At 40.3% G+C, this 24,024-nt stretch overlaps 1 protein-coding gene across 2 annotated transcripts in view; it reads right to left on the bottom strand.

Annotated features, from left to right (window-relative positions):
• Nucleotides 1-330: 330 nt before the first annotated feature.
• The window catches only part of PHKA2 (phosphorylase kinase regulatory subunit alpha 2), a 66,427-nt gene continuing 42,733 nt past the window's right edge, over nt 331-24,024 (bottom strand). The window contains exons 26-34 of one of the 2 annotated variants that reach the window (XM_065407275.1): nt 21,403-21,504; nt 19,544-19,662; nt 18,407-18,436; nt 16,349-16,362; nt 12,966-13,005; nt 9,238-9,411; nt 7,269-7,322; nt 1,100-1,300; nt 331-504 (exon numbers count right to left, since the gene is read on the bottom strand). In XM_065407275.1, coding sequence (XP_065263347.1) covers nt 331-504; nt 1,100-1,300; nt 7,269-7,322; nt 9,238-9,411; nt 12,966-13,005; nt 16,349-16,362; nt 18,407-18,436; nt 19,544-19,662; nt 21,403-21,504 — 908 coding nt within the window. Of the gene's footprint in view, nt 505-1,099; nt 1,301-7,268; nt 7,323-9,237; nt 9,412-12,965; nt 13,006-16,348; nt 16,363-16,979; nt 17,034-18,406; nt 18,437-19,543; nt 19,663-21,402; nt 21,505-24,024 lie in introns of both variants that reach the window. The other variant, XM_065407268.1, reaches the window with a different exon arrangement.

Genomic DNA, 24,024 nt, shown 5'->3' with positions numbered 1-24,024 from the left:
TATTTTTTGATCTCTACACTAATTATTTTCCTCTTGGCATAAGTGCATAATTCTTACATAATTTACTTTAAATTGCACATTGCATTTAGGGCAGAATAGGCCTCACTCATTGTAATTGTTTCTCATAGTTCTGGAATTAGGCCAAATTCCATCTTCATTGTTCAGCCCTCCCCTACAGATTGGTGCTCACACATGATGAGTGGTGTTTAAATTCTGTGGAGTGAAAGATATATGTTCACCAACTGAAAGAGATATGGATAGGGAAGAGAGAGGAGAGGGGGAAAAAGAGCTTCTGAATCTTTACTTTTGTTTTTTATCAAGAGGCATAGCCTATTGCATCAGGCAGCCTGTGCTAGGCAGGAAATCCTGTAAATAGGTGGCTACAGCTTTCGTTAAGTATGTCATAGTTCCATATGCCCCACTTGGAGCACTGTCATAGAAAAAGTGGCAAATTCCTGTGGCGAGGTCTCGCTCCAAGAAGTCATCATTTCCTCCAAGTGATTTCTGAGAGGGGGAAAATAAAAAGGAGGGGAGGAGAAAAATCAGATATCCACGTTCAGATCAGAATTACTAAGCTTAAAAATAAATCCTAGACTAGGACTACTATTGTATCTGCACTGAATATGGAAAACAGTTCTCCCTTCACGAATTCCTTTCCAGAGACTGTAGGACAACATAGGTTATTTAGAACCTTTTTCTCTACCTATGCTAATTCAGTTCTCTTAACTTCTCTTTTATGGACCTTATTTTTTGCATTTCTCTGGTAACACACAACTAGCTATTTTTTCCATCTCTACTTAAACAGTGTCCCTTTGGTTTTTAGTATTCTGGTGATGTAAAAAGTGATTTTAAACAGATATTTAGACTTGAGAGAACATTCCCCTGCTATAACTGTAAAACTGCACCAAAAGAGACTGTGTTTCGTTAATTGCAGGAGGTTTTAATCTTCTGAATACATTTTCAAAAGATGCTTACATGACTTGCTTTTTGAGGAGGGAATTTTTCCCCCCACAAATACCAAAAATGGAGTTAGACAGTTTCAAATGCAATACCTTCCCAACCCCACCCTCAGATATTACTGGAAATCTGCTGTACCCACCTGTTCCTGAAGAAATAGATCGTTAGCTACGTGCACTATTCGATCCACATGGATTATGCCCCCAATGCTGGTCACCTCTATGTCCGACAGCAGTGTGAGAACAAGAATAGCTTCCACCAGCAGCTGTCTGTATTCAGGCTGGGGTACATGGTTCAGCACTGACTCCACATGCACAGCAAACTTGATTTCACAAGGGGTCATCTGGAAAGTTAGGGGATAGGTTAGTGGAAAGTAGGACTGTCGATTAACCACAGTTAACTCATGCAATTAACTCAAAAAATTAATCGCGATTAAAAGAATTAATCGTGATTAATTGCAGGTTTAATTGCACTGTTAAACAATAGAATACCAAGTGAAATTTATTAAATATTTTGGATGTTTTTCTTCATTTTCATATACATTGTATTCTGTGTTGTAATTGAAATCAAAGTGTATATTATTTTGATTACAAATATTTGCACTGTAAAAATTATAAACAAAAAAGAATATTTTTCAGTTCACCTCATACAAGTACTGTAGTGTGATCTCTATCGTGAAAGTGTAACTTACAAATGTAGATTTTTTTTGGTTATATAACTGCACTCAAAAACAAAACAATGCAAAACTTTAGAGCTTACAAGTCCACCCAATCCTACTTCTTATTCAGCCAATTGCTAAGACAAACAAGTTTGTTTACATTTACAGGAGATAAATGTAAACAAACACTTCTTATTTATAATGTCACCTAAAAGTGAGAACAGGCATTTGCATGGCACTTTTGTAACTGGCATTGCAAGATATTTACGTGCCAGATATGCTAAACATTCGTATGCCCCTTCAGCTAGCATTCCAGAGGACATGCTGATGACGCTTGTTAAAAAAATAATGCGTTAATTAAATTTGTGATTGAACTCCTTGGCAGAGGAGTCCCCTGCTCTGTTCTACCTGCATTCTGCCATATATTTCATGTTATAGCAGTCTAGGATGATGACCCAGCACATGTTCATTTTAAGAACACTTTCACTGCAGATTTCACAAAATGCAAAGAAAGTATCTGTGACACTCTGTACCTTGGGGGAACACCCTACACCCCCATGTTCATCTTTATAAAATGATTGTGTGGTATCCAATGCAAAGTTTATCATGTTGGGTGTCTTCCGAAGGCTCATGATGCACTGAGCATGGTTGTTATAGTGATGTTATAGTAATTGTTACAGTAATGTTATAGTAAGGTTATAGGTTACAATTTCATGTATATAGTTAAGAGGCTGAAAATGAATCCTCATGGCTTACAGCAAGCCCAGGCAAAAACTTTCCAAGAACAGAGAGGCAGTTCACATCTCATCAGGGCAGGTATGGAACAAACCCAGCCCAGCCTCACAGGAACAAAGGGCGCTGGTCTAGGCAGCAACAAAAGGATCTGTTGGACTCTCGAGTGAGTCACCCCCCTTCCTTTGGTCAGTTTGGAACTGCGATGAGGTAATGCTCACCTGACTCTGAAGGGAGGGGGGGACAAAGCCAAGAAGGAAGAAAGGACAAGATAAAAGGGAGAGACGTTTGCCATGTTCTGTCTCTCTTCCACCTACATCTACAGACACCACACCAAGCGACTGAAGCGCTAATCAAAGGGGAGAACCTGGCTGAAGAGCAACCAGCCAGCCTGTGATGAGAAGCATCTAAGTTTGTAAGGGCATTGAAAGTGTTAAGATCAGCTTAGAATGCATTTTGCTTTTATTTAATTTGACCAAATCTGACTTATGTTTTGACTTATAATCACTTAAAATTTATCTTTTGTAGTTAATAAATCTGTTTGCTTATTCTACCTGAAGCAGTGCGTTTGGTTTGAAGCGTGTCAGAGACTCCCCTTGGGATAACAAGCCTGGTACATATCCATTTCTTTGTTAAATTGACGAACTCATATAAGCTTGCAGCGTCCAGCGGGCATAACTGGACACTGCAAGACGGAGGTTCCTGGGGTTGTGTCTGGGGCCGGAGATATTGGCTAGTGTCATAGTGTCATTTGGTTGCAAGTAGCTGGGAGCAGCTTACATGCCAGAGGCTGTGCGTGAACATCCCAGGAGTGGGAGTTCTCACAGCAGAGCAGGGTAAGGCTGGCTCCCAGAGTCAAGGATTGGAAGGACCTAGCAAATCACCGGTCCAGGTAACACCAGAGGGGAACGCCACAGTATCAAAGTGAGATTTCTAAAGATAGCTACAGCACTGGACCCAAGGTTTAAGAATCTGAAGTGCCTTCTAAAATCTGAGAGGGACGAGGTGTGGAGAACGCTTTCAGAAGTCTTAAGGAGCAACACTAGAATGCAGAAACTACAGAACCCAAACCACCAAAAAAGAAAATCAACCTTCTGCTGGTGGCATCTGACTCAGATAATGAAAATGAACATTCGTCAGTCTGCACTACTTTGGACTGTTATCGATCAGAACCTGTCATCAGCAAAGACGCATGTCCCCTGGAATGGTGGTTGAAGCATGAATGGACATATGAATCTTTAGCGCATCTGGCACGTAAACATCATGTGACGCTGGCTACAACAGTGCCATGAGAATGCCTGTTCTCACTTTCAGGTGATATTGTAAACAAGAAGTGGGCAGCGTTTTCTCCTGTAAAAGTAAACAAACTTGTTTGTCAGAGTGATTGGCTGACCAAGAAGTAGGACTGAGTGGACTTGCAGGCTCTAAAATTTTACATTGTTTTATTTTTGAGTGCATTTTTTTTGTAAATAATTCTACATTTGTAAGTTCAACTTCCATGATTAAGAGATTGCACTACAGTACTTGTATTAGGTGAATTGAAACATAGTATTTCTTTTGTTTTTTTGCAGTGCAAATACCTGTAATCAAAAATAAAGTGAGCACTGTACACTTTGTATTCTGTGTTGTAATTGAAATCAATATATTTGAAAATGTAGAAAACATCCAAAATATTTAAATTAATGGTATTCTATTCTTAACAGTGTGATTAATCGTGATTAATTTTTTTAATCGCTTGACAGCCCTAGTGAAAAGATAAACAGATAAATGCAAGAAGATAAGGCCCCAGATCCTTCAGACACTTAAACATGTGCTTAACTTTGCACATGTAAATAGTCCCACGGAAATGAATGGGACTACTTGCATATGTAAAACTAAGCACTTGCAAACTGTTTGTAGACTCAAGGCCTAGCAATCAAAAAAAAATTCTGTAACTTCCAGAAAAGTCTGTTACACTATTACTATCTGTCAACACACATTGCTTACATATGGGAATGTTGATGCTTATTATCTTGCAAATTCATTCTTTGATCACGATATTAACCTCACATTATTTTGTGTAGGCATCTTTTTGGATCACAGGTTTTGTTTATGACGCCAAAGATACTGTAGAGATTAAAAAAAAAAAACCCACATCACCAGCTAAGAGTGAATGTTATCCCAAAGATTGATATCTACATTGCTGCTAGAACAACCTACTTTGCATGGGCAGAGCTGTACAGATGTCACATGAAATGATAGCCTCAGGAAGTTATGCTTATTTAGTTTGATTCCTATTAACAGTGAAATTAGATACGGTCAAGGTCAGACAGGTCTAAAAATGAATCCTCTTTTTTGTAACTAGCCTGATGTTGGAGGAGGGGAAACTTATCACTTCCACAAAATAAGGACTGCAATATCACAGACAATTTCATCTTCTTTTGCAGCTGTTACCAGCACCATAACATAGAGTGATGCCTATGTTTCAAACAGGGATATGCACACTGAGCTGTGCCTCCATTCTGCTTGTCTGCTCTATTTGTATGAGCAGACAGGAGTCTGCATTACATAGGAATTCAGTAGGATTGTTGTGAATTTCAATACTCTACATACTTACAAGAGTGAGGCAGATAGGCAGGATGGCATCGTTTGCATGTATAATACATCTGTAAACTTAAAGCCAGACTGTCTAATTTTAGGCCTACCAATCCTCACCGTATCCTGTTAATTCTGAAAACAGATTTGAAGGAGAGTGAATGCTGTCCAAGTGTTTTAACCAATTAAATGGCAATAAAGCTTACAAGTCAGAATATGCAACTCAACTGCTAGAAGAGGGCCTCATCCTCCCTGATTGAACTAACCTCATTATCTCTAGCCTGACTCACGCTTGCTTGCATATTTATCCCTGCCTCTGGAAATTTCCACTACATGCATCCGACGAAGTGGGTATTCACCAACGAAAGCTCATGCTCCAATACGTCTGTTAGTCTATAAGGTGCCACAGGACTCTTTGCTGCTTTTACAGATCCAGACTAACACGGCTACCCCTCTGATACAAGTCAGAATATGAGAATCATGCAGTATTACACTATACAAGGCAGACATTACGCTTTTACAAGGGATGGTATTCATTTTAATCAAACAGCAATATTACACTGATATTCATTAATATATACCCATGAGTGAGGTGCCACCTTATAAGTGGTACGGGTGACAGTCACACCATAAGAGGTACTGTCATCGGCATACATGAAATTGTTAAAACACATGGCTTGCTGTACCAAGTGCACTGCAAAAAGATTTTGCATTTCACAAGTGTAATGCCACCTGTGCAAATTGCACAACTGAATCAACCGTAGCATTTAAGAGCAAGAAAAAAAGGTTTTTTATCATGGTGAACAAAGAGCTGCCTGGAAACTGCTGGAGGAGCAGGTAAGGTCTGCTCCTGCGGTGAAGAAAAACCATCAGTTCTGGAGACAAAGCAGCCCTGGTGGTAAACAGCTATCCAAGGAAAGACAATTTTGGGATCAAAGATCCCTGAGAGTGGAAACAGGAATGGAGCATTGTAGGGTTTTGGTTGGGGGTGGGGTGAAATTCACGTGCTTCTCTTTTCCTGGAGGGAACATACTCAAATATCTTCAATTGACAAGAATGATTACAGTTTGCAATCTGTGAAACAGTTACTCTCCAGATGCTGAGAAACAGGCAAGTGGAAAGGTTTAGAGACAATAATTTAACCTACTCACTCTACAGCTCGGTAGCCTTATGACTTGGTTCCCTGTTTTATTGGCTCAGAGCATCATTACACTATATCATACTGCGTCAAGGTCCTAACATGCAAGATTGTTTGTGGTTCAGGTGGTGGGAGAGGTGGTAGGTGGGTCTCTTCAAAGTTTAGGATCGTGAATGAAAGGGAAAACTAAAATAAAACATCTATGTGTAGCATAAATGATCTACATTGACAAGGGAATCACTTGGAATCACTGAGTCCTATTGATGGATAGTTGCAACACACAAAGGAAGCAAGACTCTAGCACTTGCTCTCTCAGATTGAAACAGCTCAAAAAAATTATATGAAGAAAGAACAAAGGTTTAAAAAGGCAAAATTTGGGTCAGCCACATGTCTGTGATTCGTATTTGTTTTTATAACCACAGTGCTGGAATATTGTCTGCAGTCACAGAATTCTAAGCAGGTATTTGTCTTTGTTTAATTTCAGCAAATTGTTTAATTTTCCTAACTCGGCTTCTATTCCCTTTTGTATTTGCCACCCTCTGTTTTAATACTTAAACAGAACTGAGTAAACTTTAACCTCTCTTTAGTAAAAAATTAATACTTGAACAGGGAAAATTAAGAGAAAAAGACTGACTGCACATTAGCCACCAAAAAAATGTTACGTTATTGCTATTTTCTAGGAAAATTGCATCCAGAGGTCAAGGATGGGAAATCTTGCTTCTAAATTCAGAATGTGCCATCAAGATTAATGATCAACTCACTGCAGGTGCAGAGCTCTGATACTTCATTGCCTGTGGTTAAAAATAACTTCATTTTCTTAAATGCACAGAGGGAAAAGGATACAAGTTAAAAGTGATGTTGAATAAGTGAATGAGGCTCACATCATAGAAATTATACTAACACATGCAAACCTCAGATGTTCTAAACATAATCTTATGTTGTCGTGGGAAAGCCTAGTATTTTCAAGACTTGCATCTGTGAACATCATGGATCTCAGATTAAAATCTGCCCTACAGCATCCATCACTCATACATTCAGCAGAACTATTAGTTAAGATTCAAACTGTAAAACTTCCATTGTAAGCTTAGATTTTAAATGTTTTAAAACAAAGCGTTTTCTCCAATGATCCTGTTACATCGTGTGCTTGAGAGTCATACAACTTATCATAAAATCGTGGAAAGACCCCATTAATATTATTATTTACTATACCTCTCTTGTAGTTGAAGAAGGAAGGACATAGCCATCAATGGACAGGCCATGGCACTAAAAAAAAATTTAAAAAAATCAGTGTTGATTAAAAACACAATCCTTAAAAGTATATCTGGAATCTTGTATTCCTTTTGAGTTTTAAATTCTTCCTGGAAAAGCTGTTCTGATGTCTGACAAGTTTTAAAAACAGTGAACCCATATAAAATGTTATTTCATTTGTCCCAAAAAGTTCATCAGATGACAAGAAAACTATTGGAGAGAAAGACTGGATGCTATAAATAACCCTATGCCACACTTAAGCTGAAACACAACTGTTCAGTGGGAGGGAGGTACTTGGAAAGCAGTAACAGCAGGAGACATCTAAAGGTGAAAGTACAGCAAATTAGATATGAGCTTGCAATACGAAAGGACAATTAGAGGAGGGTAAAAAAACTATAAGCCCACCAACAGAGAAGCATTGCTATGGACCAGGAAAGTGAAGATCCCTCTCTCTTGCTCTAGGGTCAAACACCACTTAGTTTAGGATATATGACTTGGAGCACCAGAATAGAATATCAGTAAATGAAAAGTGCCATTCAAAATGGGCAACAAAAACTACAGAGGAGCTAGACAAATTGGCATATGAGGAAAGAGTTTAAAAAAAACTAAATACATGTAGCTTGGCTAAGGCATGACGGTCATCTAGGCATCTGAAGTCTGAAAACACCAAGGAGGGAGAGGTATTAAGAATTGTCCAAAGGGATTTTAAGAATAACTGGATGATAATGAGCAAAGGAAAATATAGGCTGAATTTGACTAAATAAAATTCTATTTGATTCTCCAAAACAAACAAACAAACAAAACCCAAAAACCACCTTACATGTACAGTAGTTCAGGAAAGTGAGCTAATTAAAATCAAAATGATGGTGGAAGCCTAATATTGTCGAATCCGCAATTTCCACCATATTGCAAATTAAGTATGACCTCAGTCATTTTACAATTGTAGTTTGCTATCTTTTAAATATTTTTCCTTTCCATGGTCGCTGTGTAGAAGTCACTCAAACAACAAGGGAAACTGACCGACTATTCATGGGAAACTGTGACACTGATTATAAAAAATGCTGTCATCCATAAGGAAAACTTGAACAGTTTTCCCTCTGATCTGTCAGTTTTAGTTACTTTAGGTATTATTTGTAAAAATGGTACATTTCAGACAAAGGCAATTTAAGTTGGCAGTGTCCCTTTAATAAACCTAGTGGATGAATTCACAAAAGACTTGTGTCTTTGCTGGCATCAGTTAAGCCTGTATTTTAGAGTGTTGCTTTGAATTGCACAACTGTGAGCTATCTAGACTCATGGCATATATTCCTACCTCCACTTTAGTACTCAATACGGCTCAATGCTGCTGGGTGCTGAACACTCTGGCCCTAATCCAGCAATAAACAAAAGCAAGTGACTAATCTCATTGAAGTCAACTGGAATTCATGTTCCCCTGTTTCTTAAATCATTCTCAAGTTCAGCTACTGCACCATATTACTAAACTCAGGAGCAACTGCAGGGATTATTTTCAGTGACAGTAGAGCAAACTAAAAATTGGTTTAAAAAATAGTATAGCCCTTATGAAATCCAGCAGTAGAACTCAGACATTTTAAAGAAACATAGCTACTTATTTAACCCTTCCTATTCTACCGACTTATCTTCTTGAATTGAGGATGTGCAGATTGTGAGCCCTCCAGTGTTAATGACCATGACCTGTTTAAGATGGGGAACAATGTGAAACTGTAGAATTTAATCATTCGTTTGCAGTTTAGTGCTGGTTTTCAGAGGAAATACATTGACAAACTGATTCATGAGCACATGTGAATGGAGCTCTTGTGTATTAGTCAGACATATTCCACGAAGTATTATAGTTTTTCCTGACCACAGTAATATTCCATCTGAAATACCAGCCTCCCAAGATACTGTACACCCTCTACTACTATTAACTTACCTTCTGAAGGATTTTCCATACTTTTTGATAGAACCCTACAGGAACTCTGTTAATGGCACCATCAAGCCTTCTTCTGCGGAGCCATTGCCCTTGGCGATCACCCCAGCTGATGTCATTTCCAGTAGACCCTGTAGGAGATGAAGTCCTAGTGGGAGATGATGGAATACTGCCCCTCTGCAAGAGACAGACCATTTAGTAACTACAACATGTTAACATGAGAGCACCCACTCTTGCATGTTACACCACTCTGTTAGTTTCAATTCAATGCAGTTTTTAGTGAATATTGACTGATTTCTTTTGAAGACGTTGACAGGATAAGGTAAACGTTTTTCTTTCACAACAAATCTCTTCACATTTTACTTATTTGCCTCAATTTCAAAATGAACCAATGAGCAGTCAGCAAAACAAAATCAGCTTGACATTGCAGCTTCATCTGACCCAATTAATAAAGTGAGTTTAGAAAAGTCTTCTATCATGGTTGGGGTGGGGGGAGGGGATGTCTTTACTTGACAGAGCAACCACACAGACTGAATCCTAATTCTAAGTGGCACTGCTGTTAAAGTACTTAAACTTGGGAACAAATGCCTCACTTCTGACTTGGCAGCACCGGCTATTTTCCCCTTGCTCTCCCATTCAAAAACTAAACAGGCTGGACTTTCCTTAGCTTGAGATCAAAATATATATTGGGGATTTGGCTAGAGATAAACTTTAGTGCTAAAAGTAGTAGGAAGGAATTGTAACTTTTTTGTAAATATGTTCTAAGCTCAATGGTGGTTTTAAGGTATACTATGAAAAGGGCACAGGCATGCAAAAATGGTTAAACTAAACAGAACAGATTAGTAGATTTGTTTGCTCACACTGCATAGTATATGTGTATGGAGAGGGATCCAGCCATCCATGGTCAAGGGATGATTGTTAATCTGTCCATTTGACAAATATCTGGATTGCTTCTCTGCCCCCTCTAGTGCAGTATATGGGACAACTATCCCAACTTGGACTTTTTCCAGTTTCCTGATACCCAAATACAGATTTCTTTTGCGGCTAACTGCTAGAGCTAGGCAAAGGAATGCCCTCATACCCCATTGAGGAGACCTTCCATTGGACCATCTCAGTAATCCCTGGGAGACATAAGGAGCAGAAATGGCATTTCCCCCATCAGACCTTTCCTGGAATTTTAAAAATTCGACTGGTCTTGCCAGCTGAGTGTATAACTTTCTTGAACAGGAGTTTATTTGGTTTGTGGAACTTACCAGCTCTGCCAAGCATGTCTGCAGACCTTATAAATTCTTTGCACCACAGCCTTTGGTGTGAAAGAGATTACAGGATCTGCAGTTGTGTTTTAAGACAAATGATGGGTCCGTAATTTCAGGAAGGCACTTTTGCAAGAAGCTACAGGGGTCAGAATCTATCTTGTAGAAATGATAATTGAAGATATAAGATATTACAGGGGTCGGCAACGTTTCGCACACGGCTCGCCAGGGTAAGCACCCTGGCAGGCCGGGCCAGTTTATTTACCTGCTGACGCGGCAGGTTCGGCCGATCGCGGCCCCCACTGGCCGCGGTTCGCCGTCCCGGGCCAATGGGGGCGGCGGGAAGCCGCGGCCAGCACATCCCTCGCCCGCGCCACTTCCCGCCGCCCCCATTGGCCCGGGACAGCGAACCGCGGCCAGTGGGGGCCACGATCGGCCGAACGTGCTGCGTCAGCACGTAAATAAACTGGCCTGGCCTGCCAGGGTGCTTACCCTGGCAAGCCGCGTGCCAAACATTGCCGACCCCTGAGATATTATATCTCTCCACATGTCAGACTTATATCCTGAATGCTGTCATTATTACTCTTGATTTCACTGTTATTTACTCTTTCAGGCTTGATCATGAGCAAATTGGGCAAACAGATTACTGCTCTTTGTTATCTGTAAAGTTGGGGCACCATCATTAAATTCTTATTTCCAGGGTCAGTGGAAATCACGTGTTCTGCATTAGAAGCCCTCATTCCTTCTTGCATAAGAATGGCTCTGGCATTCTTCAGCCTGGGGAAGCAAAAGCCACCCATTTAAAGGAATGCACTGCAAAGGGCATCATAGGTTGAGAGAGACAAGGGCCCATATTTTGATACATGGGACTACTCAATAAATCACACATACACTATCAGTAGATGAAAGCCAGTGCTGTCATACGGGTATGGCATTTAGGCCAAGTAAACCACCACCTTTGCTCTCTATCTGATTATTTTCCCATAGCATTTTCCTTCTTTTAGCCTCTCTATGGCCAGCACGGGTAGCTTGCTTTCCTGGCATTAGGTGGTCAAAGCTCAGAGTGGTCCTGGTAACAGTGCCATCATATTGCGATACACATGGGAACTGTTTACCCTTGTGCCCAATTCTGTACAGCTTGGAATCAGATTATTTTAGTACTTGTGGCAGCCCTTCACACGAGTACATTTGTGTACTATTCTGCCGAACACCACAGCAGGGGAAACACACAAAACACCACAGCAGTAAACATGCTAACACCACAAAGCAGAGTGTATTAGTGAATTGGAAATCAGATAGTGAAGACACGTAGGTAGGCAATCTTGAGGGGCTATTGTTTCCATGCACTGTGTGTTGTAACGAGCCATGTTGCTGTTTGTACTTGTTCCCCAAAGTTCGTACACAGGGCTGCCCCCTAGCTGGAAGCACCACCCCCTTTTTGTTAGTCCGTGTGGCTGTTACTTCCACCTCCTCTGCTCAACTGTCACATTCTAACTGCCATAGAACCTTTGGATGCCAACATTCCATCTTGTTCTCATGGAGCCCAGTGAGGATTGAACCTAGTGACATTCTAAACAACAGCTCTCAATCCTGCTTGTAGTTTCTTCCATCGCTTCACACTGACTCAGCCTGGCAATCCTGGAATCTTCTTATAATACATGAATCATTCAATCCTCCTAAACTATAGGACTCCTGGGCAATGTTCCCATCTTCCTCGGATTTCTACAGAGGAGCAAGCGTCTCTCCCCTTGCTTACAAATATCCTTTGTGGTACTCAATCTGGGGGTTGGGGGCCTAGAGGGTATCCCCTTGTCTTAAAGGGGGAATCAAAGTAACAATAGCAGTCCCTCCCATTTTTTGGGAAGGAAGAAGCAACTTTTCATAGCTGGGCTCCTGCTGCTAGACCAAGAGAGCTGATTTATACTGTATCGGTTGGTGCTTACACAAACATTTTCAAGTCAACCAACTGGACAAATGAGCCTGTTAGAGCAAAAGACAATTATGTAAAATCTAAGTTTAATGACTTGAAAGACATCTTCATATTTCAGAGGACTTTCCTTTTGAATCTAACTTGGAAATACTTAAGAGGCAGGCTCTGATCCATGACCAGAACAGCGTGCATAGATTAAAATGGGATTTCTTGCCTAGTGTGGACAACTTCCACAGTTCATCTGTTTAAACACTCTCAGGGCTAAATTGGTGCCTTTTAGGAAACAGTGGTGATTGGGAGTGGTGCAGAGCTATTGCAAGAGTTTCTGAATGTATTGTGCCCAAAAAAGAGCATAGAGTGACTATGCTATGTGATGCACATGCATATAACCAGCTTTGTTGTCCTGTGCAAAGAGGAAAGAGTCTTGCACTAGCTGTGGCTCTAGACTTGCATAAACCTTCCAGTCAACTGGATTGTGCCCAGTTCTGTATTAAGGTAGGAAAGGCTCCTTGCCCACTCTTGCACACCCATGCAGGGCCAGGCATAACTGCGCCTGGAGTACTGCCTAGAGAGGAGCTCACTGACAGCCTGATCCCACCAGTCCTTTCTCAAAGGAAACTGCTACTGAAGATTGTGGAAGTTTAGCCAGAGTAAGGTCTGCAGGATCAGAATGCTAGAAAACTACAGACGTGAATTCTAAAACGTGATATACCTACTCAATGGCTTTTCCTTCTAATGCAAAAAAACCCCCAAACCAGCTTACCTTTGCTGGTTTGATGCAGTATGTTCATTTTCTTTGTACAGCATCCTGACTGATGCACAGTCAAGCTTTCTTTCTCCAATTCAGCAGAGATGACATTTAAGTAATGAAGGAGTTCAGCAGGAGTGCCAGTGCTGAAGTAATTACTGTGTGCATAGACACTTCTTTCATTTGTCCCTGTTTTGGCTAAGCAGTTTATCCAGATCTCATTTAATAACTCACTACATTTGAATCAAGTGCACTGAGAATATGGGCCAAATTCGGTCCCTCTTTGCATTGGTGCAGAAGGACTGAAAAGTAACACACCTACTGTGCAGGAACCAGGCAGGCCAGGGAGAAACCACAAAGAGGTACACGGCCTGTGTCAGAAAAGTGTTTTGAGATGGTACATTGTACAATATCCATGGGGTTTGGGAGGCGTAACATGCACTGTGGGTCTGTGTACACATGGATCCACTGGCCAAAACCACAAGGGGTGGGTGAGTGTGGGAGTAATGGAGTTTACTGTCCCTTTAAGACACTGAAGGGACGCTTCCAGGTCCAGCATTGCCCAGTTTCAGCTTTCTGCTGTCCACTGCGGCATGATGAGAATTTGAGGGCCTGAAGTGGAGAGGGCATCTGGGCAGGTTACTAGAGCAAGGCATGGTGGGAAGGGGACAAGAGCTCCTTTCTCTCAAGAGTGAGAGCCTAATTGGAGCAGAGGTTGCTGAAGATCTCTCCATTAAAGGCCTTGAAGAAAGATGGCTGGCTGGAGAAGAAATTCACACTAGTAAAAGCCATGGGTTTAAATTCATCTTCCTGTACTGGACCAGGATTTGGACCAGTAATCTTTGTCAATATTCAGAATGGGTGATATTTATCCCTGTCCACAGTGGCCAGCCCAAATCCTATGTACCATTTAACCTCCCAGGTCGTAAATGGTGCCTACATCTGGTGCAAACCCGCTGAAAAGGGATGTATTGCACCCAGCGTGTACAGCACTTGGTTCAAAGTGCAGCAAGTTATTAAGGCTAGTTGGTCACATTTGACAGTTATTTGGAAATGAAGAAACATTCTATTTTTTGAGTATTAAAACAAACTAAAGATCTTGCAAAGTTATCCTTGAGGATATGAATTAGGAGCCCATAAAAGTGAAACCTTTCAGCTACTAATATTGAAGATTTTAACTGTACTCGACCAGGGGTGCTGGAAAAATTTGTATAGTGGAGGTGCTGAGAGATGTTGATCCAAACTGTAAACCCTTCAGCCCCTGGCAACCACTTCAAGCCAGGAGGTGTGGCAGCACCCCCAGCACCCCTAGTTCCAGCAGCTATGTACTCGCCTTCACAGTGAAGTCAATTGGTCTTTGGGTGCAGTACAGGTAGGCCCTGTGTTAATTGTTATCCTACCATCTAAGATAGCTAACATTGGACATTTGTCATTTTACTTGTATGGCTATTTGTCTATGCAGACTGGGAGAGTTTGGGAGTGAAGGAGCAGCTGACACAATGAATTAATATGCTTTATCCTTCAGATGAAAAGGCAGGCCTAATTTCAAACTCTTATTTAGATCGAGAAGAAAAAGTGAATTTGAAGGGAATTTCATCCAAGTCCTAGTAGACAAAATTACTCCTCAGTTTTATCCCAACAGGGGTGGAATAGAAGGGTAAGATATTACAATATGTGGAAACTGGCCCACACTTTGCTCTAACCAGTACTATTATCTCTTTCCTCCTATGAATTCAAAATTTATATAACTAAAAAACCCCCTGAGAATAAATTGGGTTAAACTTATATTTCCACATTACCATTAAATGTTCAGGGCTGCACAGGATTTAGCCACGCAGCTCCTAGTCAAGTAGCTAAATCCATCATATTCCACACAAAGATGGACTACAAGCTATCAGGAACAGTAACCCCGATAATGTCACAGCTAACCTGGTGGCTGAACTTTGTGACTTTGTCCTCACCCACAACTATTTCACATTTGGGGACAATATATACACCTTCAAGTCAGCGGCACTGCTATGGGTACCCGCATGGCCCCACAGTATGCCAACATTTTTATGGCTGACTTAGAACAACGCTTCCTTAGCTCTCGTCCCCTAACGCCCCTACTCTACTTGCGCTACATTGATGACATCATCATCATCTGGACCCATGGAAAAGAAGCCCTTGAGGAATTCCACCATGATTTCAATAATTTCCATCCCACCATCAACCTCAGCCTAGATCAATCCACACAAGCGGTCCATTTCCTGGACACTACTGTGCTAATAAGCGATGGTCACATAAATACCACCCTATACCGGAAACCTACTGACTGCTACACTTACCTACATGCCTCCAGCTTCCATCCAGGACACACCACACGATCCATTGTCTACAGCCAAGCTCTAAGATATAACCGCATTTGCTCCAATCCCTCAGATAGAGACAAGCACCTACAAGATCTCTATCAAGCATTCTTAAAACTACAATACCCACCTGCTGAAGTGAAAAAACAGATTGACAGAGCCAGACGAGTACCCAGAAGTCACCTCCTACAAGACAGGCCCAACAAAGAAAATAACAGAACACCACTAGCTGTCACCTTCAGCCCCCAACTAAAACCTCTCCAGCGCATCATCAGAGATCTACAACCTATCCTGAAAGATGATCCTTTACTCTCACAGATCTTGGGAGACAGACTTGTCCTCGCTTACAGACAACCCCCCAACCTAAAGCAAATACTCACCAGCAACCACACATCACTGAACAAAAACACTGACCCAGGAACCTATCCTTGTAACAAAGCCTGATGCCAACTCTGTCCACATATCTATTCAAGTGACATCATCATAGGACCTAATCACATCAGCCATACCATCAGGGGCTCGTTCACCTGCACATCTACCAATGTGATATATGCCATCATGTGCCAGCAATGCCCCTCTGCCATGTACATTGGCCAAACCGGACAGTCTCTACGCAAAAGAATTAATGGACACAAATCTGACATCAGGAATCATAATACTCAAAAACCAGTGGGAGAACACTTTAACCTGTCTGGCCATTCAATGACAGACCTGTGGGTGGCTATCTTACAACAGAAAAACTTCAAAAACAGAAATAACAGGAGTACTTGTGGCACCTTAGAGACTAACAAATTTATTAGAGCATAAGCTTTCGTGGGCTACAACAGACTCCAACGACAGACTGCTGAGCTGGAATTGATATGCAAACTAGATACAATCAACTCAGGATTGAATAAGGACTGGGAATGGCTGAGCCATTACAACATTGAATCTATCTCCCCTTGTAAGTATTCTCACACTTCTTATCAAACTGTCTGTACTGAGCTATCTTGATTATCACTTCAAAAGTTTTTTTCTCTTACTTAATTGGCCTCTCAGAGTTGGTAAGACAACTCCCACCTGTTCATGCTCTCTGTATGTGTGTATATATATCTCCTCAATATATGTTCCACTCTATATGCATCCGAAGAAGTGGGCTGTAGCCCATGAAAGCTTATGCTCTAATAAATTTGTTAGTCTCTAAGGTGCCACAAGTACTCCTGTTCTTTTTGCGGATACAGACTAACACGGCTGCTATTCTGAAATAAATCCATCATAACACTGAAAATTTAGAAGAATGTGGAAAATAAGATTTCTGTTATAAAAGACCAGAAATAAGAACTGGCTCTCCATGAAGGTGAATGAAACAAAAAGCTAGGGTTTAAAAAAAACACATGCATTTCACATAAGAAAAGCTGCAAGTTACGTTTAGACTCCCTGCAGAGGGAGAAAAGAAACAGACTGCAAATTTCTGAATGGTATTTTACCGTGAACCTGGAAGCATGCATGCTGCTGGACATGGAATGGCCCCCATAAAAGAACTACAAAACAGAAATAAAAAAAAAAGTCAGTCAGTCATGACAAGACAAACAAGATGAAGTGACACATGCATGAAAAGGAACAAATGTGCAATAAAAATTAAACTCATTTACTTAAGAGAGAACCATTCTTTGGGTCAAAATGGGCTCTCACACTGGTACAATTTCATTGAAATCAGGGAAGTTACTCCTGATTTACATTAAAGTGAAATCACAATTAGACCCTTTATGTTTAACGATCTTCAGAGTTTTACATTAATCTCTTACTACGCTATCAGAAGCTTTCCACAGAATCTACCTCAGATAGCACGAAGACATAAAAACCCAAATGAGATTAAAAAAGAATGCAGCTGCATCCACACGATGCATGGTTGATATTGCAAGCTTACATTTTCTCTTCAGCATCCCTTACCTTATATTAGTGCTAGAAAGAAAGTTATACCATGCTATCAAATCATGCAGGTTGCTAGCCAAGCCGGTAATGCTTAGCAAAACTACTGAGGCAGTTTTCCAAGAGAAATGAGTAGATGCTGGTTAGCACCTAAGGGTATTTTCTTAATAGCTTTCTTTTTGATTAAACAATAATGATTCAGATAAGCTGTAAAAGTACTGGGACTGATTTTCAGAAGTATGGAACACCCAAAGAAATCAATAATTGGAGCTGGAGGTGCTAAGGACATTTGAAAATCAGCTCCAATATAGAAACAGTCTAAGGTCAAAACAATCAAAACCTTCACCGTCAAACTGATGTCTTTAAGAGTCGGGGTTTTTCCCCGATACAAAAGGTTGAATATTCCTGATGGCTCAACAAAACCTACTGGGAATCAACATGAATGGAAAAAGGTCAACTCTCCTCAGCAGGAAAGAAGCCACTCAACTCCTTTTCTGTGCAGAAATGGCACCTCTCCTTCTAAAGTGACTAATCTCAGGAAACATTTTCCCACCTTTAAATTTCTACAGAAAGTTGCAACTGTGCTACATCTCTATGTAGAACAATATAATGCTGCCATCTAATGGCCAGTCAGGTATTCTAAAAGGCAGGACATTATAATGTGTTCTCTACTTGAAAGGAAATTAACTCAGATATTCACAACTTGCAATGTGACTGATATCCACACTCTAAATTTGATATAAATTGCTAGACCTCTGGAGAGACTGGAACATAGGTCATTCTGCTCACAACAACAAACTAGCAGCAGTAGCACAGGCAAAACTGCACCATATTAATTAGATCATTTACTACTTGAATGTTAAAGTGTTCTGTATTCACAGCGTACAAAAAGCCTCTTAGTTACCTTAGTTCTAGGACAAGTGTACATAATTCAGTAGTGAGGGAGGAAAACATGCATTCTTATGAACATATAGATTTATTTCACCTTTTCATCAGCAGATGACCTCCTATTCATCTGGAATCAAAAATTAGTTATGCAATTAATTTAAACAAATGTACAAAAATAACCTAAAACAGTTTAAAAACAATCTGGTTTGTGTTCTCTATTGTATCTTCCCATATGCTCACTTGCTGCATGAGAAAATGTATTAGCAAAAAGAGTCCCAGTGGTCTCACTGGATAGTGACTCTTGTCCCTCCTACGCAGAAACACATGAAAAATGGATCTAAGATTTCTTTTCTGAGTGTATCTTTACATCTGCATGGAGGGACTCGGGGGGGAGGCGAGGGAGGAGAGTAAAGATCCCTGGTTGCAGATCTCAGTGCAGGATGAGGCTATACTCAGAAATTAAATCAGGACTTATTTATTTAGGCCAAATCATTAGACAAATTTGTTTTGGTTTAAGAATTACATTTACATGCCAAAGTAAATAAGAATTGAATGTGCTGTTCCCAGAAAAGATGTTTGCATCTAGTAATCTGCATAGAAAAACTCCTCCAGCTGTCTTGGTATCTTATTTATACAGTACATATGTTACTGCATTAATGGGGAGGTAGCTCACCAATCCCTCTGCCTACTGAGATAAGAAAAAGCCTCTTTGTTTGCCTTCCAACCTACCATTTGCTAAAGTAAACAGAGTTCTTTACCTGAGACATTCTTTACCTGAGACATTAAAGATTTGTATGCCAGAAAAAACAGAGGTGTAAAATACAAGCATGAATACTGTTTGAGCCAAATCTTTACTTTGATGCAAATGGAATCTTTACCTAAGAAAGAATTATGGGAACTTGGTCTGTCAGGTGCCCTTAATGCTTCAAACCAGGAGCTGGTTGAAATGTGCTAATTTAAGAATTTTAAATTAAAACCAAAAAGGAAAATGGTTTGGAAAAAAAATTGATTTCCTTACCTCCCGGCCGTCCCCCCCGCCGCCCTTTTTTTTTTTTTTAAACAGCCACTACTACTTCAAATAATAAAACAGATAGGAAAAGTTTGCAATTTACCATGAATGTAATAGGGACTAGATAAAACAAAAAAAAAATCAGTTTTGTTTCCTGAGTTTAAAAAATGACTTTCATAAATCCTGTGCTGCTTAAAGAATGCACAGAAAAGGAGATCCTCCCACCTGTTTCATTTCACTCTTCAGTCTAGTAATGCCACTTCTTTCTGTTTTAGTTGCTCCAGTGTGCCCCACTTCATGAATAGAAATTGCAGGGCTGGAGGTAGAGGAATCTAGAGGCCGCACTAAAGAAAGAAACAAGGCAGTTTTCTAGATTAAACGTAGCTATGTTTAAGTAATAATAAGAATACAACTTAAAACTGTATGTAGAAATTAAAGGAAAAACACCTTGTATCTCAGGACTATGCACTTTCCATGATATCTCTTTATTTCCAATAAGATTAAAAGCATAAGTCAAACTTTCAAATCAGAATGGCCTAAAGTTAGGTTTCTAAATCCATATTTAGACATTTAAATATTTTTGGCCCAATTTTCAAAGCTAGTGGGAATCTGCAGCTCCCAATGTCTTCAGTGGGGTTTTTTGAGTGCTCAACCCTTCCAAATATTTTGGCCTAAATATGGATTTAGGAGCCAGGAATTCCTGGGAACTATCGATATGAAGTTTAGACAGGCCAGATGTTTTTGTTCTCAATATCCTTCAACCCTGGTCACATTAGACATTCTCATTTTAAAAGTCTGTCTGCGTATCACTGAGAACTTGACATGGCCTAATTTTAGTGCACGTTTTCTGTATTCATATATATTTTAAAACAATTTGATGTGCAGTTACTTAACATGATTTGCAGACCTGTGAAAGGATGAACCTTCAAAAATGGTCGTTAGGTAGGAAGGAGACAGAGCTCTGCTTTGTCAATGTCCATTACATGCCCAGAACAAATGATGGAAACACTATAGCATCTAGCATCTATAAATATTTGCCATTCACAAGCATTTTCACCAGCTCCCAGTTTCAGACCCACATCTATGTTTTAAGTTTAATAATGAGCCTTAATTATCATCTAACTGTGTGCACATAAGTGAAATCAACCAACACTAAACATTGTATCTGGCCTTATGTAGGAACACGGCACAAGGAGCTTCTCATTTTTGTGCCCCTACACAGAGACCAGACACAAACCTAGTCCTTGTGCTCAGAGTGATCCTGGCTAGTCCTGACAGCAACCCTAGCCTACCCTAAACAGGTGGAGGGGAGAGGGCCATTCCCCTCCTCATCTGTAACATCCTGCACAGTTGGGCCTATACTGAGTGGGGAGCACATACTGTGCCCTGTAAAAGGGTGTAAGGCAGGAGTTGCTCTGGCTCACACTTCCAGATGTTCATTCATTTACACCAGCTGGGAATCTGGCCTTCCATGCCTAAATCTAATACAATGTCTCCCAAAGCTCCCACTGAGACACCATGCATCTGTCCCCCACACAACAACGTGGCAGGGGCTGTATGACCACACCAAAGCCCAATCCTAGAACAGTTTACGTTTTAAGGATTATTCTGCATTCAAAAATGAAGAGATGACAGAACAATGAAACTATCTCTGCCATGATAAAGTATGTCACCTGGCTGATACACATGTTGAGGGGCAAGATAGGTTATAAACAGACCATTCTTTGTACATATAAAAATGCTTGATGCAATCTCACTACAATTCTTATTCTATCCCTCCTGTCTGGAAAGATCACATATTTCCACAGATGTGTCCAAAAATGATTACATGGTTTTACAATATTGCTATATTAAAAATTCTATAGTTCAGAATAATACTTGGGGTACTGAAAATAACAGGCATGTTTGTTTTTGGATATTAAACCCGTGTGTTTCATACATAATCGGGATCTCTGCAGCAAACATTTCTAAAGAGGAGACTGCTGCTTATAAAACTTAAAATAAACTCTGCATCTAAATAGCTCTTGCTCAATATATACATGCACAAGTTAGAATACATTCAAGCAACCAAATAGACAACTTACTGCTTCTTTCAACGCCAAACTCTTTCCCACTCAAAATATGGTGCAGGAGATTTTTCATATCAAAGGGGCTTAGATTCATTAAACTTTCTGAGGCTTCTTCACCTAGTGAAAAAATACTATACTAGGTCATTCATACTGTAGTTTTTCTAGGAAAACAGGGTTAATTCCTAGTTATGGTCTGTTATTAATACTTGCTTATTTTTTAAAAAAAAGCAAAAAGTAGTTGACAAACCCTAAAGAGGTAATCTTCATAAAAGGAACCCTAATTATTATTTATACTAGGGTTTGGGCAAAACCTCATAGAAGCTAGTGGGTATAACAGCTATCCTTCATCAGGATAGATGTAAGAAAAAGTTAAGGCTCCTTTAGGAAAGAAAATAGCTGAAACAATAGGAGCCACCACCCAAAACACAGGCCACATTCAAGGCTGCTGGTCAGGAATCTGAACTATGTGGACAGAGGAATTTTCCTGAGGATTGATTGCAAATGCATAGGTCTGGATATTTTTATTATTGATGGAGCTGTCCGTGTAAGAGACAGAAGCAGGAGAAACACCACAGAAGCAGCCAGAGAAGGCAGCAAGGAAGCCCCAGAGATGGCCAGAGAAGCATTCGTAGCATGACCCCAAGAAAAAGTTAAGTGAGAGAAAGCTTTTGGGCAGAGTGCTGGCTGGAAAGAGGCTTGGAACATTGAGCAAAGAAACTATCTCCTGCTTTTCCATTCTTACTGTGTTCTGGGAAACAGGACTTTGTATATTTTTTGTAAACAAACAGGATTGTATTAAAAAAAAAATCCTAACTCCATCATCAGTTTCTCTTCCTAATGGAAATAACCCACAAGTTCCCAAATACAGGCTAAGTATAATACTGGGTCACAAGACGTAATTTTTTTTTTAAATCAGTGTGCTCCAGTCTGCCAGGGAGGGTAGCAAGGTCTCTGAATTCATGCCCAGGAGATGGAAAAACTGGGAAGCCCACCAGCTGCTGCTGACTGGAAGCTTCCCACACAGGATTCACTTAGTGGGCCACAGACACTGAGACCACCTAGGACACAGAAATCTGGGCGGACCCTATGTCCACTCAGTATCAGCATCAAGATTTGACTGTGATTGGACTGTGATTTGGTACCAATTAACTCTTATCACTTCTGATAATTGCTCCTACTGCTACACAGGACTATAACACCTTTAAATTTTACTGTTCGGCGACTCTTTCAATTGTTCATGGATTTCCCTTTAGCTTCACTGCTTCCTCCTGTGATGAACTTCGAAGCTGTATTAGCTATGCAGTGTACAGCTCATTTATTTAATTCCCATTTGCAGTAGGATATAAGTAACAGCTGAGAATAGGACTTATATATCCCCTGTGGGAGGTCAGGGAAATAAAATTAAAGAGAAAATATGTCAATATTCAGAAATTTTGATACTAACTCTACCACAGCCAAGCATATGTAGGACTGCAGTATGTGTGTGTGGGGAGAGGGGTGGGAGAGAAATCTAGGGGAAGGCTGAATGCCTCTAACTTTGTAATTGATATAAAGTCACTTCAAGTAGAAATTCCAAAAGCATCTAAAGCTATGTCTATACATACAGCGCTGCACCGGCACAGCTGCACCACTGCCTGTGTGGTGAAGACACTCTATGCCAATGGGAGAGAGTTTTCCCGTCAGCATAAAAAACCCACCTCCATGAGCGACGACATAGCACTGTCCACACAAGCGCTTATGTTGGTGTAACTTAATTCACACCGCTGAATGACACAAATTTTGCTGATATAGCCTGTGTCTACACTAAAGCCTAAATTTCATTGAAAGTCAGGGTGTGTCTACATTACAAGTGCTACAGCTACATCACTGTAGTGCTTTTGGGTAGACACTTATTACAGCTACAGAAAGTAATAAATCCACCCCCTTAAGATGTGGTAGCCAGGTCAATGGAAGAATTCTTCTGTTGACCTAGTGGTGTCTACAGTGGGGTTAGATTGGCCTAACTAATTAGCACAGGGCATTAAATTTTTTACAGCCCTGAGCAATTTAGATTGGTCAACCTAAGTTTTAGTTTTCAGAGTAGCAGCCGTGTTAGTCTGTATCCGCAAAAAGAACAGGAGTACTTGTGGCACCTTAGAGACTAACAAATTTATTTGAGCATAAGCTTTCGTGGGCTACAGCCCACTTCATCGGATGCATAGAATGGAACACACAGAAAGAAGATATTTATACATACAGAGAACATGAAAAGGTGGGAGTAGCCATACCAACTGTAAGAGGCCAATCAATTGAGATGAGCTATCATCAGCAGGAGAGAGAAAAAAAACAACCTTTGAAGTGATAATCGAGATGACCCATAGAAGGTGTGAGGATATTTTAACATGGGGAAATAGATTCAATTAGTGTAATGACCCAACCATTCCCAGTCTCTGTTCAAACCTAAGTTAATTGTATCTAATTTTCATATTAATTCAAGTTCAGCAGTCTCTCTTTGGAGTCTGTTTTTGAAGTTTTTTTGTTGCAAAATTGCCACCTTCAAGTCTGTCACTGAGTGGTTAGAGAGGTTGAAGTGTTCTGCCACTGGTTTTTGAATGTTATGATTCCTGATGTCAGATTTGTGTCCATTTATTCTTTTGC

This window comes from Emys orbicularis, chromosome 1, assembly GCF_028017835.1.
Source record: "Emys orbicularis isolate rEmyOrb1 chromosome 1, rEmyOrb1.hap1, whole genome shotgun sequence".
NCBI classification, from domain to species: Eukaryota; Metazoa; Chordata; order Testudines; family Emydidae; genus Emys; species Emys orbicularis.
The sequence above is the reverse complement of the archived record's forward strand: the minus strand, read 5'-3'. Positions and strand labels throughout refer to the sequence as shown.